Raw genomic sequence first — 17,607 nt, 5'->3', positions numbered from 1 at the left:
CATATTTCTCTATCATTCTCTTCTTTTTACGGCTATAGATATGAGAATTGTTTTACTAATAAAAAAATAAAAAAAAATTAGGAGGAAACTAATTGATAATCTACTTCTATTTTTTAGATTTTATCTGAATTTCAACTACGTTATCACTTTTAACATATTCGTTCGATGATACTCTTATGACGCATCCACATTTTAATACCTTGAATTTGTAATTAATACTATCGCGTTTATATTTATATTTTTATTACAACACATGTGCACTACCTTGTTCACTAACCAATGAAATTCCCAGATTGCCCTCACGCCCCAAAAGAACGAGTTGCGAAGCCGTGTGGGCGTGGGGGTGCTGATCGTTCCCAGGTACGAGGCCATGTTGCTCCCCTCTCCTGGTGCTGGGGTGGAGACAGAGAGGTGAGGCATAAACTGCCATCAATTACGCCCCCATCACTCACCGACACCGCGGGGCCCACGCGGTAGGAGATGCAAATGGGCTTGGGCGGTGGACGCCGCTCTTGCGCGGGCCCACCCTCGCGAGTTCCGTTTTCGGTTTGACCAATGAGGCGGTGCCGCTTCGGCTTCTTAAAAAAAATCTCATGTCGGATCCGGGCTTGCTTGCCTTCGTTTCGCGGGTCCGGTGCACGACAAGTCAGCAGCTACCGCTTACCCACCACGTACCGCTCAGCTGCACAAGCAAGCATGCACATCAGTACACGACGTATTGCTGTACCGATTTCCTTAGAGCTTACGGTGCATTCTCTTGAATAATTTACTCTCCAATCCGAAATACTGGGTCTAATCGCGAGGAGCTTGATTGGTATAATCAACTAGTGCACTCAACCGAGAGATCCATTAGGATCGATGCAACCTTGTAAAAGGATGGGTTCGTGCTCAAGCCTAACTTGGAATTAAAGCTTGTGCTTTCTAGATCGTGCTCCTGAACTGTATCATTCGTGTTGATTTAATGGATAATCTAGGTAGAAGCGGTATGAAAAAACAAGACTGAGTAAGACAAAATAATTTATGATTTCATGCCATATAAAACAACATTACTATTTACGTGGATATATGGTATTGTTTCTACCGTCACTTTACAGTGTTTTTGTCCCATATGACTACGATTTGGAACCAACTTTTTTTGTTGAGCACCTTCTTCCTTTCTTCTTCTCCTGTTATCCACTATAGCATTTCACTTTCTCCCTGTTTTTCCTTGAGAAATATTTTCCCTAGCTTATGATGTTCACGTTCTTCTCCACATTTCCTCTTTATCATCGTTGCACTATAATACCTTAGTAAGACTCTACATCAGCACAACCGCTAGGCCAAGTTTATCAATGGAATTAAAGCTAGATGGTACCAATAATTCAAGAAAAGCTACTGCCGTGGAACCTATTTTGAAGAAAACTTATACGAGTAGCTAATAAATTATTTGTATTAATTGCCGAACCCTACCACAAAAGGTAGTATTATGGTAGGTTATGTAGAAGCATAAAAAAATCATTTATAACATACAAAAACCAAATCCAAAGGCAGATCTTAGGGGGCGTAGGGCTCAAGCCTCCTACGCTCTGGTGCTCCATACTGAGGAAGGAGAGATATGAAAAGAAAAAAAGATAGACGGAGAAAAGAAGGTTAGAAGAGAAAGAATAAGAGAGCACCACTAATGATTTATTCTGTCCAAACCCGTTAGCTATCTACCACCGCATCCCATCGAATCCGGGGCAAAATGGTGAGGAAGGGAAACCCAAAAGACCCGGACGAAAACGCCGCAGTAGCATTAGACTGCGGTGCGCAGTAAAAAAAAAAAAAAAAAAAACGAAAAAAAACCGTCAGCTTCGACGACGCAGCTGTTCCCTCTCATCTTCGCCCCTCCCTCCAAAGCTGTCCCGTCCTCCGCGAAAGCGAAGCCATCGTCCAACGCAAGGGCACCCTCTATTCGTCTCCTCCCTCCGCCTCGCCGCGCAGCCGCCGGACGCGCCGCCACCTCGGAGGGAAGCCTTTCTGGCGTAGTCGTCGTCGCCGCCGCCGCCTTCCGCCTCCCATCGTCCGGACTGGCGTGCAGCCGAGATCCGTCCGGACTTGGGCTGTGCTATTGTGATGGTAAGGAAGCAATAACTTGCTTGGATTGCTGCTTTGCTCCGGGAGTTATCGCATCTCGGAATCTCTCCTCCTCTCCATCCAGTTAGTTGCGGGTTTTGTTTGCTGCGTGCTGCTGCTCGATTCAGGCCTGGTTCGAAAGAGAGCGCAAGATCCGAGAGTAGCATGATGCATCCGTGCATGTTCAAGCACACATTGTCTTAGGGTGCCTATCACCCTAAACTGGTAGTGCTAGCAGCGGTTTATTTTTCCAATAACTTTGGGGTTCAATTGAACCCCCATTCCCCACTTCAAGCTTGCTCACGGAGATCTACGCCGCGTCTGAGAAATGAGGATGGCATTTCTGACAAATTCTAGTGCTACTGGCGTTGACTTGTGCTTTGCTACCTTTCTGATCATTAGACCCAGGACATTGCTCTTTGGCGCCACCAAATGGTTGAAGGCCTCAACTTAGTGTCCATAGTTTCCATACGGAGCTTCTATGTTGACTCTGGAATGCATGAGGCATTTTATTGTTTTTTTTTTTGGCAAAGTGCATTTTTTCCATATCAAACAATATGCGGCTAGTGTTTAATGTTTAATTGTGTTCCTGCAGGCGGCACAAGCTTCCATTGCGGCGGGATCCCAAATTTGGGTCGAGGACCCCGATGTGGCCTGGATTGCTGGGGAGGTTATAAAAGTCAATGGAGACACGATTACGGTCAAGTGTTCAAATGAAAAGACGGTATGCTGTTTCTGTAAAGTTTGGGGTTAATGCTGGGCTTGTAAAAGCTATACTGCTAAGAAAGGCCATCCCAAGCTGAGACGACCTTTTATAATAGGAAAAACACTTGCGAGTTACAAAGGGATCCTGAGTTAAAACCTGGTCCTTTAAAACCTGGTCCTTTGTTCAGGTTACGGTGGAAGCGTCTAATGTCCATGCTAAGGATCCTGAGGAAGCACCATGTGGAGTTGATGACATGACAAAGCTTGCCTATCTACATGAACCGGGGGTCCTTCAGAATTTGAAATCTAGATATGACATGAATGAAATTTATGTAAGTTAGAATAACTGTAAATAGCATAACTCTATTTTCATACATTGCCCACACCTACTTAGTAACTGAGCCGCTCATGCTTTTCTGAGACGTGTTTTCAACTTCTTCAATTTGAAACCAGACGTATACTGGCAATATCTTAATTGCTGTTAATCCTTTCCGAAGACTGCCCCATTTGTACGACACTCAGATGATGCAGCAATACAAAGGGGCGGATTTTGGTGAATTAAGCCCTCATCCTTTTGCCATTGCAGATGTTGCATATAGGTAGGTTCATTCTGATAATTCTTGAGTGGTTTAAACTATATAGTTTAACCGGTACTTTCCATCAGTGGCGTTATCGCTTTTTTCCTTTTTGAGTCTGGCTGAGAGGAGATTATCTTGATTACGTTACTGTTACAGACTGATGCTGAATGAAGGAGTAAGTCAGTCGATTCTTGTTAGTGGAGAAAGTGGTGCTGGTAAAACAGAAAGCACCAAAATGATCATGCGCTATCTTGCTTACATGGGTGGGAAGGCTGCATCCGAAGGGAGAACTGTGGAGAAGCAAGTACTTCAGGTGATAATTTCTCAGACACCTAGTTCCGAATAAGCATTTCCGTGACCACTGTGTTCTTGTTTGACTGAATAACTTATATCATATTCTTCTCATAGTCCAATCCTGTTCTTGAAGCATTTGGAAATGCAAAGACTGTCCGAAACAATAATTCAAGGCAAGAGGCATTTCTTCACATGATCATCTTGGTTAATATTGTGGGTAACTATTTTTGTCACTCAACCAACTTTCTTGTCACTGCTTGCAGTCGCTTCGGTAAGTTTGTTGAGATCCAGTTTGATCAGAAAGGGAGAATATCAGGAGCTGCCGTGAGAACTTATCTCCTCGAGAGATCCCGTGTCTGTCAAATATCTGATCCAGAGAGAAATTACCATTGTTTCTACATGCTTTGTGCCGCCCCTTATGAGGTGCTGCCCCTTGCCTGTCCTTGCACTTCCGATCAGACATATTTACATTAACTTTATACCCTGTAATCATATTCTGCTCTCAGCCTGCTACTGATGACCTTTATGTAGAATCCAATTTTTTGGTTTGACATAGCGTAATCCCATTCTAAGTGTTACTATTTTCAGGACATCCATCGCTAGAGCCCTTTCCTGTTAATCAGGACAAGTAGATTGAGGGCTTGTGAAACTATTTAATTTTAAATTGAGTGGTATTCTATAATCGAATGTTTCTGCTGTTTCTAATCTAGTGATGCCATAACTTCTATCATAGTCAGTGCATGCATCATTGTATATTACATGTATGCTGTTGTGTTAATAAGAATTTATTAAAACTTAGTTTTTAGTGCCCCTTTGACACACTTTTTGTGTCCAAACTGTTTGCTATTTTTTCACTAGAAGGAAATAGCAGCCCCCATCCAGAGAGTAAAAAGTTTTGTTGGCATGTTCCTCTAGCTATGTATATTTAGCCTTACAGTGTATTGGAACAATAACATATTGTAACTGCTTTCGCTTGTTAAAATCTTATATTTCCCATTGGCAAGCAGATTGTGGCTAAATGATACTGTTTGCATCTATCAGGAGCGTGAGAGATACAAACTCGGAGATCCCAGAAGATTTCACTATCTTAATCAGTCCAACTGCTTTAAGCTTGAAGGCCTAGATGAATCTAAAGAGTATCTTGAAACCAGGAAGGCTATGGATATTATTGGAATTAGTTCTGAAGAGCAGGTATTTATTTGGTTATTTAATGACTGCTTCATACTTGTTTCCTTTTTAAAATCACTTGGAGCTTTCCCTTGAACATGCTTGTATTTTGTTTAGGAAGCAATCTTTCGGGTAGTTGCTGGTATTCTCCACTTGGGGAATGTCGAGTTTGCAGAAGCGGATGATGGAGATTCATCAAAACCGAAAGATGAAAAATCTCTGTTTCATTTGAAGACAGCTGCTGAGCTCTTCATGTATGTGTCTTTTTGCTTCTTTTTAGAAACTCTTAGATGGTTATGCTGGCTGACAAGAGTTCCAAATTTGGTATTGTAGGTGTGACGAGAAAGCTTTAGAGGATTCATTGTGTAAACGCATTATTGTGACTCGCGATGAGAACATAGTGAAAACTTTGGATCCTGAGGCTGCCAAGGGAAGTAGGGATGCACTTGCTAAGACTGTGTACTCACGGTTGTTTGATTGGTGAGTCTGTCTCAAAGTTTTGCGGTGTATGCTGTTCCTGTTCAAAAGGAGCTTCATGGCTATTTTCCACATGTTTCCTTTGACACTGATATGGCAAATGACTTTGGTCTTAGGCTTGTGAATAAGATCAACAACTCTATTGGCCAAGATCCTAATTCAAAATGCTTAATTGGAGTTCTGGATATCTACGGGTTTGAAAGCTTCAAAACAAACAGGTGCTTAATTGGTACACTTTTGATGATTAGTTGCATGTTTGATGTTTTGTTGTCAATAGGTTGGCCAGCTACGGGAAAACTGTTGAAGCTGGGCCCAATTTAGTTATTAGTAAATTGTGGCTATTTGTCATGTACCTTCTTTTTACAGTGATCAGGGTGTCCGTCCTTGGCTATTTCTCTTTGTTGAAGTCTTGAGTCTTTGTTCACAGTGGGTCTTCATATATCTCATGTTCTGAAGAATTAATTCTATGCACCAACGGAAGATGTCACAACGGTTCTTAGCTTTCTTCCAGTTCCACATGGACCTTTTCTTTTACCTTACTAGCTGAAGGATCAGTATGGCAAGTTTATCGTAAAATCTTAAATAGTACATGGCAGGAATATAACTTGTGCTGAAGTCTTTCACAACTAGTGACAGACATGTGGGATGCAGGGTATTGCACCAACTGATTGTTTTGTTTATCCACGGATTGCAATGACACCATTGGTTTGGTGTTATTAGTTGAACAGTCTGTAGAAGCAGTTCTGCTGATATATGTACATATGTGAGCCAGTTATGACATGATTATGAATGTGAATGCTAGTAAAGTAGCTTCTTGAGACTGACTAGTGACTACAATATTTAAAGGTTTCTTTCCCTAAGTTACGCTCTGATCAGCAAGTTGACTAAGATATGTACATTTTACTCGTGTTGAATAAAGTGTTTTAGTAATTTGTTGATTCTTTCACTTTCTGTTTTCCCATTGGGCTCCTTTCTTTTGCCGCTTATTTACTTGAGATTTATTTGCAGTGCTCAGCATCTGATATGTACTTTTTTCTGACAGCTTCGAGCAGTTTTGTATCAACCTGACAAATGAAAAGCTGCAACAGCACTTCAATCAGGCAAGTTTATAGAGCCTTCTTAGTTGGTGCCACAACTTATAATTTTCATTTCACTGTGGTTTCTAAAAGAGATTTTGACTTTGTGCTCTGCTTCCTGCAGCATGTCTTTAAGATGGAGCAGGAAGAGTACACCAAGGAAGAAATTAATTGGAGTTATATTGAGTTCATTGACAACCAGGATGTTCTTGATCTCATTGATAAGGTAGTTTTCTTTGCATGCCATGATGTTTTGAATAGTTGTTTGTTGTTTATTGATTTATTCCAATTTTTTTAATTTTCATGCAACCATAATAGCATATAGCACTGATTTGGTGAACTAGTGACACTCTATTTTCATCCTGCATCACCTCATTAAAGTACACAAATAGAATCCCATGCTGCCTTATACATCAAATCAAACAAGTAACTTACAACATCCCATGGAAATGGTTTCATCAAACTGCACCATCCGATGCTCAGATGAGGGCCTACATTCTATCGAAGACACCTAGTAACTGCAGCATGTCTAGCAAGCAAATATTGTTGGTGATATTACTTCGCTCCTTAGCTCCAATTCAAGATAGACATTTGCGCTAATTACTCTGATGCGGAGGTTCTTTTAACTTTGGTATTTCTGAAGCACACTGGTAATGTCATGTTGCCGTATTGTTTTTCTATGTTTCATCTAAGCACTCGATCCTTCCTTTGCAGAAACCTGGTGGAATTATTGCCCTTCTAGATGAAGCTTGGTATGGATTGGTGATAATATATCTCTTTAAATATGCTATTTTGCAACTATACAGCACTGTAATCTGTCTAGTAACTGTTAACCTGTCTACATTTGCTATTGTGTTACAGTATGTTGCCAAGATCGACACATGAGACATTTGCTCAGAAATTGTACCAAACTTTCAAAAATCACAAGCGCTTTGCTAAGCCAAAATTATCTCGATCAGACTTTACAATATGCCATTATGCGGGAGATGTAAGTATGGACTACTTTTGCATTTGTTCGTGAACAATGTTCTCAGAACCAGCTCTAATGTGAAAGCATGCTTTTGTATAGGTCACCTATCAAACAGAGTTATTTCTGGAAAAGAATAAAGACTATGTTGTTGCTGAACATCAAGCTCTCCTGGGTGCTTCGAAATGTGCTTTCGTTTCGGGCCTTTTTCCTCTTCTATCCGAGGACTCCTCAAAATCTACAAAGTTTTCATCCATTGGTTCTAGGTTCAAGGTGCATAATGGTTTCCATTCAATGCTTCAATTGGATTTCAGTTGATTCCAAGTCTTAATACTTTTAATACTTACGATATAAAATGCAGCAACAATTGCAATCTCTCTTGGAAACTCTGAGTGCAACTGAGCCACACTACATCCGTTGTGTAAAGCCCAATAATTTGTTGAAGCCAACAATTTTCGAAAACCAGAACGTTCTTCAGCAACTCAGATGCGGAGTAAGATTTTCTATTAGCACTTTTTTTGGCTTCCAGCTTCAGCATTTACATTATTGGCTTGTTTCAGGGAGTTATGGAAGCAATTAGGATAAGCTGTGCAGGATATCCAACCAGAAGAACATTCTACGAGTTCATAGACCGTTTTGGTATTCTTGCACCAGATGTTTTGTGTGGAAGGTAATAATTTTCAATGAATAATAAACAATATTGTACCGTGTTCTTAGTTTTGTTTGTCAAGCCTAAAACCTAAATTATTGATCTGAGTTTGTGCAACTGGCCATTGTTACTGTTGTAGTTCTGATGAGGTCAGTGCTGTAAGGAGGTTATTAGAGAAGGTAGATCTGCAAGGTTATCAGGTAATAGATGTTACGTGGAAATCTGAATTCTACTTTTGTGAATTGTAGGCTTCAGTGCTGTTGATATGTGACTTTTGATACTCAGTAATTATACAATTCTAGTCTTATCAATGATTATGTAAGTTAAATTGTCAAACTCTTCGCAATGTGTCTGAACTTCAGAAGTAAAATATTTTTTCAGGGCTGGAAGTAAAATATTGTGTCTCTGTAGACTGTCTAGTGATGCTGCCTTAGATGATTCTGAAGTTTATGCACCAAAACATTTTGAATGGGCTTTCAGATATAGATAACTTTGTCTCGAACACCAACTCTAGACATTTACTTATTTTAATGTGGACCTGCCATTGGACCTTTCCCATGTAGCCTTTTTTTTAACGCTGGCTGCTGATGGTGGAACATCATCATTCAAAATCTCACAACTGTGGTCCTATTGTGGTTAATACATCAAGCAAACTATCATTTTTATATTAGAGTTACTTATTGGCATGATGCTAACTAAAAAGAAATATGAGCCTTTAGATCTCATAATATATATGCCAGAAACATGAATTTATCTGCAAGAGAGAGTTACTTGTGTAGGCTGTAGAGTCAAGATCAAGTTGGGGTAGGCTAGAGATGTAACCCAACAAGAGCCACAAAAGCTGATATAAAATATATAAAAAGTATATAGTAATAGAATTTAGATATTACCTTCAGACTGGACTGTTTCTTGGCGTTTTCCTCCATATAGTCCAGCCATGCAATGAAAGGCTCTTATGTGTGGACTAAGCTGCATGTCTTTTGCAAATATGATCATCTAGATTGGCAAGACAAAAGTATTCCTCCGTGCTGGTCAGATGGCTGAACTTGATGCTCGTAGAAATGAAGTGTTAGGGTGTTCAGCTAGCATGATTCAGAGGAAAGTCCGCTCATTTTTGGCACAGAAGAGTTTCATTGCACTGCGACAATCAGCTTTACAAATCCAGACAGTTTGTCGCGGTGAGATTATTTTATTCTCCAAAATTATTAATATTTTTGGTCTACTATTCCAAATCTAAATTTTGTTACGAAGATTCTCTGATGTGGCTTTGGTTAACTCTTTGAAGGGGACCTTGCAAGAAGAGTTTATCACAATCTCCGCAGAGAAGCTGCTTCACTCAAGGTCCAGACTTGCTACCGTATGTATACTGCCAGAAAAGCATATAACGAGCTTTCTACTTCAGCAGTTACCATTCAATCAGGATTACATGGTATGTCTGCACGTAAAGAGCTGCACTTCAGAAGACAAACAAGAGCTGCAATTATTATCCAGGTAATATGACAAATATAGAGCCTTTTTTCATGTTCATGTTGGGATACAAGCAATGGAATACTAGGAGGGAATAACTGTTGTAGAGTTAAAATTTATATAGATATAGTTAGGATTTGGCAACAGTTAGTGGCCATTCTGAAACTATAGATACCATTTTACTAATTGACTATCATAGTCGGCAGTTCTAAGTTCTTACAAAGTTAGTGGCTGGATTTTCACCTGAGTAGGAAGGTAGAGAAGCCAATAAAATTTGTGAAAGTTGGTTTTCTTAATATTTTCTACTACACCATCAAACATGGAGAGGGAAATCTTCCTCAGGGAGATTTTTTTTCTTTAATTGTATGTATGACTTTGTTAGTAATGAAGACAACAATATGAATTGACACACATACTTCCATTCTCCTCAGTTTAATGTCTTCCATGTGACCCCTTACACATTATGCACGTTATTCATAGTTGGATTGTGCCAAACTTCTCATCAAAATGTTTCGTATAAACATGATACATTTCTGATGAAACCTGACAACTTCATCACCACTAATTGGTATAACTCGTGTATTAGTATAGGTGATGATCCTTGGTACCCCTGATCAGCAGATCGGGTCAAATGTTCCTGAACTTTATACTCATTCATATGCCTATTCCAGAGTTGCTGTCGTCAATTCTTGGCGAGGTTGCATTATTTAAGAACAAAGAAAGCTGCAATTACTACACAGTGTGCCTGGAGAGGAAAGGTTGCTAGAAAGGAGCTTCGGAAGCTCAAAATGGTAAGTTCAAGCACACTAGGTGGCAGACACTTGTGTTCTACCAAGGCTATTTCTGTGAAATACGATGAGCCAGGCACTGTATGTTTTATTGGATAATACTTCTCAACATGCCTAACAGCAATATCACAAGATAGCGTACAATATCAGTCACTGGTATTTTGTAATACCATTCCGTGTATGATTTTAGTCTTCTGAGGTAGTTTGTGGAAATATAATCGATACTGACACGTGATTTAGTACTGGATTACTGGATGTGAAAATCCTGGTGATGAATAGTGACATATACATATTTTTCTCATGTCAAAATTCATCTTTTCTTATCCATTTAATTGTTTATCAGGCTGCCCGGGAAACTGGTGCCTTGCAAGCAGCCAAAAATAAACTTGAAAAGCAAGTTGAGGAGCTTACGTGGCGGCTGCAGTTGGAGAAACGCATGAGAGTGAGTGTTCTTTAGTTAAGTTCACAATTTTCACCATGTACATGCAATCTGAAGGATGTTGTGTCACTGAGATAGCATCATCCGGGTGGAGCGCTCCAGTTTTTATCCTTGTTTCAGTTAGCATACATGAATGACTAGTTGTTCAAATTTTCTTTTGATGACCTTATCTAAAAAGGATGCGGGTCATACTATTTTCTACTATTGTTTATTTGGAACACACGTCCTACTGTTGCATCATTTCTCAAACAACAAACTTTTTCAGATACTTAGGAGGTTGTCTTATTCTTCTTAACAGTATAATGTGGATGTTTGTAAAGTCATTGTGAGGATATATTGTTATTTTGTAATGCATTCTTGTTCATTGTAGGCTGATCTCGAGGAAGCTAAATCACAAGAAAATGCAAAGTTGCAAGTTGCATTGCAGGAGGTGCAACAACAGTACAAAGAAACAGAAGAAATTCTAGTACAGGAGAGGGAAGCAGCCAAGAAGGCTGCAGAGATAGCTCCAGTTATTAAAGAGGTCCCTGTTATAGATACAGAGCTAATGAATAAGCTTAGAGATGAAAATGACAAACTGAAGGTGAGACCTGAACGTAATGTGGATTCCTCCCATTTATGCAACATTGACGAGTGCTTGCATATCTTTCAGTACTTCTGCCGTAAATTAGAGAACTATTGTTGTTTTATTACTTTTTTTTCTAGGAGAGATTGTTTCCTTGGTACTTTTCAGCTCGGTCCTTTTTTTTCTCCATAGTTGCTTGCTATTTTTATGACACTTTGCATGCCATGCTACAGACTTTGGTCAGTTCTCTTGAAAAGAAGATTGATGATACTGAGAAGAAATATCAAGAAACAAGCAAAATCAGTGAGGAGAGGCTCAAACAGGCAATGGATGCTGAGTCGAAAATTATTGACTTGAACATGGCAATGCTAAGGTTTTTCTATTTTCCTTGTCGCTGCACAATAACATTGATAGTTTGTTGCTTTTCCATTAATTTTAGGTTGAACATGGTTTACATACATTGATAAGTGAGGAAAACTGGACATTTTCCTTTTATTATTCTGCTTCAGGCTTCAAGAGAAAATATCCACTATGGAATCGGAGGAGAAAGTGCAAAGACAAGCTCTGTTGTGCACACCGATCAAGAGCATGTCTGAACATTTATCAATTCCAATTGCTCCAAAGGTACAAGTAATGTAATGGACTGGAAAATGATGGTTCTTTGTTTCTTCTGAAATGCTTTTGTTCCTTAATTCTTCCGTTTCATTTATTATTCAGAATTTGGAGAATGGATATCATGAGGTTGAAGAACAAAAGGTTTGTAGTTTTTCATCTTTAGTATTTACCTCTTGTCTCTCGAACTTTCGGTTGTGCCCATAGTCTCATGAGAAAATGTTGTCAATTGTAACTTCTCAGGAACCCCAAAGTGCACCCCCTGCTATTAAGGAATACGGGAATGACGATCTAAAGTTGAGGAAATCTTGTGTTGATCGGCAACTTGTAGGTCACCATAATTTTATGTTTAAGTTGCTTCTGTACTCATGGTTATCTGAAACTTATCTTTCTGTAGGAAAATGTGGATGCACTTATCGACTGTGTTGGGAAAAACCTTGGATATTGTGCTGGGAAGCCTGTTGCTGCTTTTACCATATACAAATGCCTTCTTCATTGGAAATCTTTTGAGGCGGAGAAGACCAGTGTCTTTGATCGTCTCATTCAGTTAATAGGATCTGCAATAGAGGTAATATGAAATTGGAATTTTAGTCAAGATACAGAAACGTTAAAGTACCGAATTGGCCCTTCCAAAAATAACAAGCCATCCTTAGCTAATATAATTAAAATTTACTTTCAACATGGAACAATGCAGATGTGCGAAAGCTAGGTATGGTACGTGAAAGTCTTAATGTAGATGTCAAGGATATATCTAGGAGGCCCATGTATTCTAGGCTTGATGCAGCCTGAGCAGTAGCGGACACTGATATATCCTAGAAAAATAACAATGATAACACTTAAATGCCTAGGACTATACCCTAGAAAAATACACTCAACTAACTAGGCAGTCAACTTGGTCCGCTCACGAGGTGCAAGCAAGACATAACATGTGCAACCAAAAACTCCAAGGTGATCATATTTAGGAGGTGTACCAAAAAGAATCTAACCAGGGCATTTGCCAACAAGTTTAGAGGTAGGTTGTCGGTTAACGAGATAAATAGCTGTAGAAACAGCTTCTTCCCAGAAATGAGGAGGAACAAAAAGATTAAATGAGAAGTGTGCGTGTAGTCTCTATAAGATGACGATATATACAACATATGGGCCAATAGTAGAGATCTAAATCACTTGTGTTATTTCACTAATCTAACACATTTCGTTACTGAGAATAAGGGACAGCACTTCACTGTTCTTTAGGCTTACCTTCAGAGAAATGCAAAGTCTAGTTGGGTGATATTGTCATTTACTGTGCTTTTGAGTTTTAGAAGTGGCAAGTTTATGTTTTGATCTTCTTTCTGCCACACTCACTTTGTCAAGTCTTTGATGCAGAACGAGGAGGACAATGACAATCTTTCTTACTGGCTCTCAAATACATCTAGCTTGTTGTCCCTACTGCAGAGAAGTCTTAAGGCTGCTGGTGCTCCTGGTGTTTCGCGAAAGAAACCTCCTCAGCCAACATCATTATTTGGCAGAATGGCTCAAGTATGTTACTGACCTTTGCTTGCTCGAAAAACTATGTAACGAGTTGGGGAATATGGTATAACGTAAATCCCTTTGTCTAGGGCTTGCGTTCCGCATCTTTTGCCAACATGCATGTTGAAGCAACAGATGTAGTCCGCCAAGTTGAGGCCAAATATCCTGCCTTGCTGTTCAAGCAACAGCTAACTGCTTATGTGGAGAAGATTTATGGAATCGTCCGAGACAATATTAAAAAGGAATTATCATCTTTGATTTCGCTATGTATCCAGGTAACATATCCTCTTTGTACTTGTTTTGCTACTTCTTGATAGTTTCATAATTAGCATTAGGTCCTAAACATTTGGCACAAAGAAACTCATGGTTTATCGTCCTTTACTTCTTTAATCACAAGGCTCCGAGAACAATGAGAGTTAGCATGCTGCGAGTTTCTGGACGATTATCTGGTCAATCTCAGAACAACCACTGGCAGAAAATTATTGAGAGCTTGGATAACCTTTTAAGGATACTGCAAGATAATCATGTATGTGTGTGTCTCATTGTTTCTATACGATTCACTTGTGCTGGATTTATGCTTAACTGCTGCTTTGTTTATCCTCAGGTACACCCAGTTTTAGCTCAGAAAATCTATACCCAGATATTCTCGTACATTAATGTACAGCTATTCAACAGGTGAGCTTATCTTTAAATGTTTTGATTTTTATGCATGTGGAAACTTGTGTAGTAAAATTGTTGCGTTTGTTCTGCAGTCTACTGCTTCGTCGTGAGTGTTGCTCCTTCAGCAATGGAGAGTATGTCAAGGCTGGTCTAGCTGAGTTGGAGCTGTGGTGTGCAAAGGCAACAACTGAGGTGATTCTCGTGCTGCGTAAATGGCTAGTTTTCTTTTCTTTTATTGATTCATTACTGAAGTTTCGTGGTTACAGTATGCATCATCGTCATGGGATGAGCTCAAGCATATCAGACAGGCCGTTGGCTTTTTGGTATGCCCTCTTCTGCCAAATTGTGCATTCTGATATTTTCAAATTGAGTGATTGAGTTTTGTGCATCGATGCTTGGATATAATTTTGACGTCCACCAACTGTGTAGTATTTGCTTTAGTGGCACCCTAGAGCTTAGGCATATTCCTATCTTTGGATCTAATAAGCTCCAAAGCTTGGATGGAAGATGAATAGTTGAATACAACAATTTTTGTAGTTTGATCTTGAGTTTGAACTGACTTGCCGTATGTTAAGATTTATTAATACATTTTTAATGCTCTTTTCAGGTTATATTCCAAAAATTCAGAATATCTTATGATGATATAGTCAATGACCTATGTCCGGTAAAATCTCACAACTGTAAACCTACTTTTAAATATTGAATCTCTCGTGCTTTTCTTGTTTCTACTTCCATTCACTTGTTTCACAGGGTATAGAGGCATCTTGTTTCTAATACATGTTCTATTGTCTATGTTTGTAGATCTTGAGTGTTCAACAACTGTACAGAATTTGCACACAATACTGGGATGACAAGTATAATACCCAAAGTGTCTCATCAGATGTGAGTCCTTTTCTGAAGAGCTTCACCTTATATCTGCGGCTTATTTGTTGAGTTTCATTTGTTGGGTGGAAAAGAATAAAATTTCAAAATTCCCTAGTTACATAGAAGTGATATGCTGACACTTACTGCTTGCTGCTAGATGTGTTTTTTATATAAAAAAATATAACGTAATAATGCATACGCTACCTGCATGTGTTGAACTTTTTCAGATGATATTCAAGGGAAATAGAAAAATTACTTGACTCTCTTGTGTTTCAGGTTCTTAGTAACATGCGGGTACTAATGACAGAGGATTCTAACAATGCTGAAAGCAGTTCATTTTTGTTGGATGATAATTCGAGGTAACATATGTACCATTTCATTTAACGGTCAGATTATTATATTCCTTAGATGATTATGCACAATATTTCATTCCCAATCTACCTTCTCTGCAATGCAGCATCCCGTTCTCGGTGGATGATATCACCAACTCAATACTGGAGGACTTCTCGGATGTCAAACCAGCCGAGGAGCTACTCGAGAAACCTGCCTTCCAGTTTTTAAAGGATTAGGGCTGTGAAGTCTCGAGCTTTAAACTGCTAGATATCTTGTCAGATTGTTTCTTAATTTTTTTCAATCTTTTTACCCCATATGTGCCTTTTTTTTAGTTCTCTTTTCTTTTCAGCTAGTTTTGTAAAATCAATATAGGTATTCTTTAGGGATGGGATTCCCCCTTACAGTTAAAAGGCCGTTTCTTTTGATGCGGGGCAAATCATTCTTTGTAGGACAATTTCAAATCAGTCTTTTTTACCTTAAGGAGAGAGCAAGGGCATGTCTTAGTAGCCTCTCCAGATATAGATTGTGTAAATTATATACAGTAAATCAATAGTGCAAGGGAAAAAATCCATATAGCAAATACCGTTATGTCCATGACATCTTCCAAACGTTGCTTCTGAACGTGTGCACTGTGCAGTGCTCCGTGCGATGGAAAAATCTATTATACACCATTCTTTGGTTACACGAGAAAATTGATTTTTTGCTATTGCCAATATATGGTTTCGTTTATTTGCTACTTCCATAATTGGTTTCGCTTATTTGCCATTCAAAAGAAGACACCTTTCATTTTCTTGCTATTATCCTATTTTAATTCGTTTTCTTCTTTTTTCCTTCTTTGGCCAAATAAAAGGAAGGATTTGCCCCTGGCTCATCCTTCTGAGCAATATGCTGGATGGGTCAAGCTAGATCTCCTTCCGGCCGTGAGCTCATCCTCTTCCTCCCTCTCTTCCCGGCGAGTTCTCCTTCCCGACCGCCTGCCTCCTCTCCTCAGTCGCTTGCCCCTCCTCTCCCACCGTGCCCGGCGATGCTGCGCTCCCCGTCTTCTACCGCATTAACCGCGCGGTGCGACAAGGCGGGAGATGCAAGAGCGTATCCTCAGTTTCCTACTCAAGTGAGCTCGCGCCCGTGCAGGCAAGCAACTACGCAAGTGAGATAAAATAATTTTACTACCCGCCATATGGGCGTGTTTGAGCCGGAGTAGAGGTGGGACTTGGGCCGGGTTGGGCCGACCCGACCGGCCCCTTCGGGCCTCGGGCCTTCCGGGCCGTGCAAGGAAGGCCCGAAAAACTGTTCGGGCCGGGCCGGGCTGGCCCAAGCCACCTTCAGCTAGGCCCAGACCCAGCAAGGATGCACGATGAGTCTCGTCGGGCCGGGCTGGCACGGGCCCAGCACCGCCACACTCCAGCGAGCGTGAGGGCGTGCTGGCGCAGGCTCGCGCGCGGCGCCGTGTGTCGGACAGCGTGGGTGGGAGCTGGCGCGGCCGCGAGGGACAGCGCGGGTGCTGGCGCCGCATGTCGGCACAGGAGCGGGCGCTGGCGCGGGACGGCGCAGAGACTTGGCGCGGGCGCCGTGTGTCAGCGTGGGATCGGGCACTGGCGCGGGACGGCGCAGAGACTTGGCGCGGGCGCCGTGTGTCAGCGCGGGATCGGGCGTTGGCGCGGGACGGAGGCACGGAGCCGAGCGTTGGCGCGGGCGCGCGCCGCGTGTCGACGCGGGCTCGGGCGTTGGCGCGGGACGGAGGCACAGAGACGTGTGTCAGCGCGAACGCAAGTGTGGCGCGGGACGGCGCGGGCGCGCGCCGCGTGTCGACGTGGGCGCGGGCGTGGCGCGGGATGGAGCAGGAAGCTTTGGTGCGGGCGTCGCGTGCTGGCGCGAGAAACGGTGCAACGGCGCGACGAGCGATGCGAAATTTTCTTACACCGGCGCGAAATGGTGGAATACGGCGCGAAAAATATAATACATAAAATAGACACATCAAATATTTTTGGAGGAAAAAAGAGAATTTTTCTTATAAAATAATGTGTTACAATGTGATTGCCTCGTTAAAAACCTTACACTCCAGTATGGAGTTCCCCCGGTAAGGAAAAGAGTACAATACATCGTTACACACATAATTTACTCATTATCATCTAGATCAAGGTTCTCGAGGTCCGCTAATGCCCCCGCGATCTCCAAATCCTCAAGCTGATGTTGTGTGCCAGCGTTCGCCCTCTCCCAGTCTTTGAGGCAGGTGATTGCCTCTATCATTTCAGGAGTGAGCGATGATCTCCGCTCTTCAATAATTCTCCCCACCATGCTGAACGTCGCTTCTGACGAGACGATCGACACTGGAACTAGGAGAACGTCCCGTGCAAAGTGTGACA

The 17,607-nt window shown here is 41.1% G+C and overlaps 1 protein-coding gene across 5 annotated transcripts; it reads left to right on the top strand.

The window, feature by feature from the left end:
- Positions 1–1,818: 1,818 nt before the first annotated feature.
- LOC133920925 (myosin-6-like) lies at positions 1,819–15,838 on the top strand. Of its 5 annotated transcripts, XM_062365565.1 has the most exons (39): positions 1,819–2,097; positions 2,690–2,818; positions 2,988–3,131; positions 3,253–3,398; positions 3,534–3,690; positions 3,786–3,844; positions 3,935–4,094; positions 4,713–4,862; positions 4,956–5,092; positions 5,172–5,318; positions 5,432–5,533; positions 6,358–6,415; positions 6,516–6,617; positions 7,106–7,143; positions 7,253–7,379; positions 7,461–7,631; positions 7,720–7,851; positions 7,919–8,028; positions 8,147–8,207; positions 9,008–9,185; positions 9,293–9,498; positions 10,146–10,265; positions 10,606–10,704; positions 11,072–11,284; positions 11,500–11,639; positions 11,776–11,890; positions 11,984–12,022; positions 12,122–12,205; positions 12,276–12,446; positions 13,244–13,396; positions 13,477–13,662; positions 13,785–13,913; positions 13,992–14,062; positions 14,140–14,239; positions 14,314–14,370; positions 14,655–14,711; positions 14,849–14,929; positions 15,188–15,270; positions 15,369–15,838. In XM_062365565.1, the coding sequence occupies exons 1-39, from the start codon at positions 2,095–2,097 to the stop codon at positions 15,478–15,480; spliced, it is 4,527 nt and encodes a 1,508-aa protein (XP_062221549.1). In that variant the 5' UTR covers positions 1,819–2,094; the 3' UTR covers positions 15,481–15,838. The 5 variants fall into 5 exon arrangements, with proteins under 5 accessions (XP_062221549.1, XP_062221552.1, XP_062221554.1 ...); XM_062365568.1 differs by lacking the exon at positions 2,988–3,131 and having other exon boundaries at positions 3,297–3,398; XM_062365569.1 differs by lacking the exon at positions 1,819–2,097 and having other exon boundaries at positions 2,689–2,818; positions 2,916–3,131; positions 3,297–3,398.
- Positions 15,839–17,607: the final 1,769 nt, after the last annotated feature.

Source organism: Phragmites australis, chromosome 6, assembly GCF_958298935.1.
Source record: "Phragmites australis chromosome 6, lpPhrAust1.1, whole genome shotgun sequence".
Classification (NCBI taxonomy): domain Eukaryota; kingdom Viridiplantae; phylum Streptophyta; class Magnoliopsida; order Poales; family Poaceae; genus Phragmites; species Phragmites australis.
Note: the sequence above shows the minus strand (reverse complement) of the source record. Positions and strands in the feature narration are given on the sequence as shown.

What these genes read in the sequence shown, in the direction of transcription:
- LOC133920925 (XM_062365565.1), top strand. An exon ending in AATCCAGACAGTTTGTCGCG is followed by an intron (nt 9,186 to 9,292) that starts GTGAGATTATTT and finishes AACTCTTTGAAG; the next exon opens with GGGACCTTGCAAGAAGAGTT. An exon ending in TAATAGGATCTGCAATAGAG is followed by an intron (nt 12,447 to 13,243) that starts GTAATATGAAAT and finishes TCTTTGATGCAG; the next exon opens with AACGAGGAGGACAATGACAA.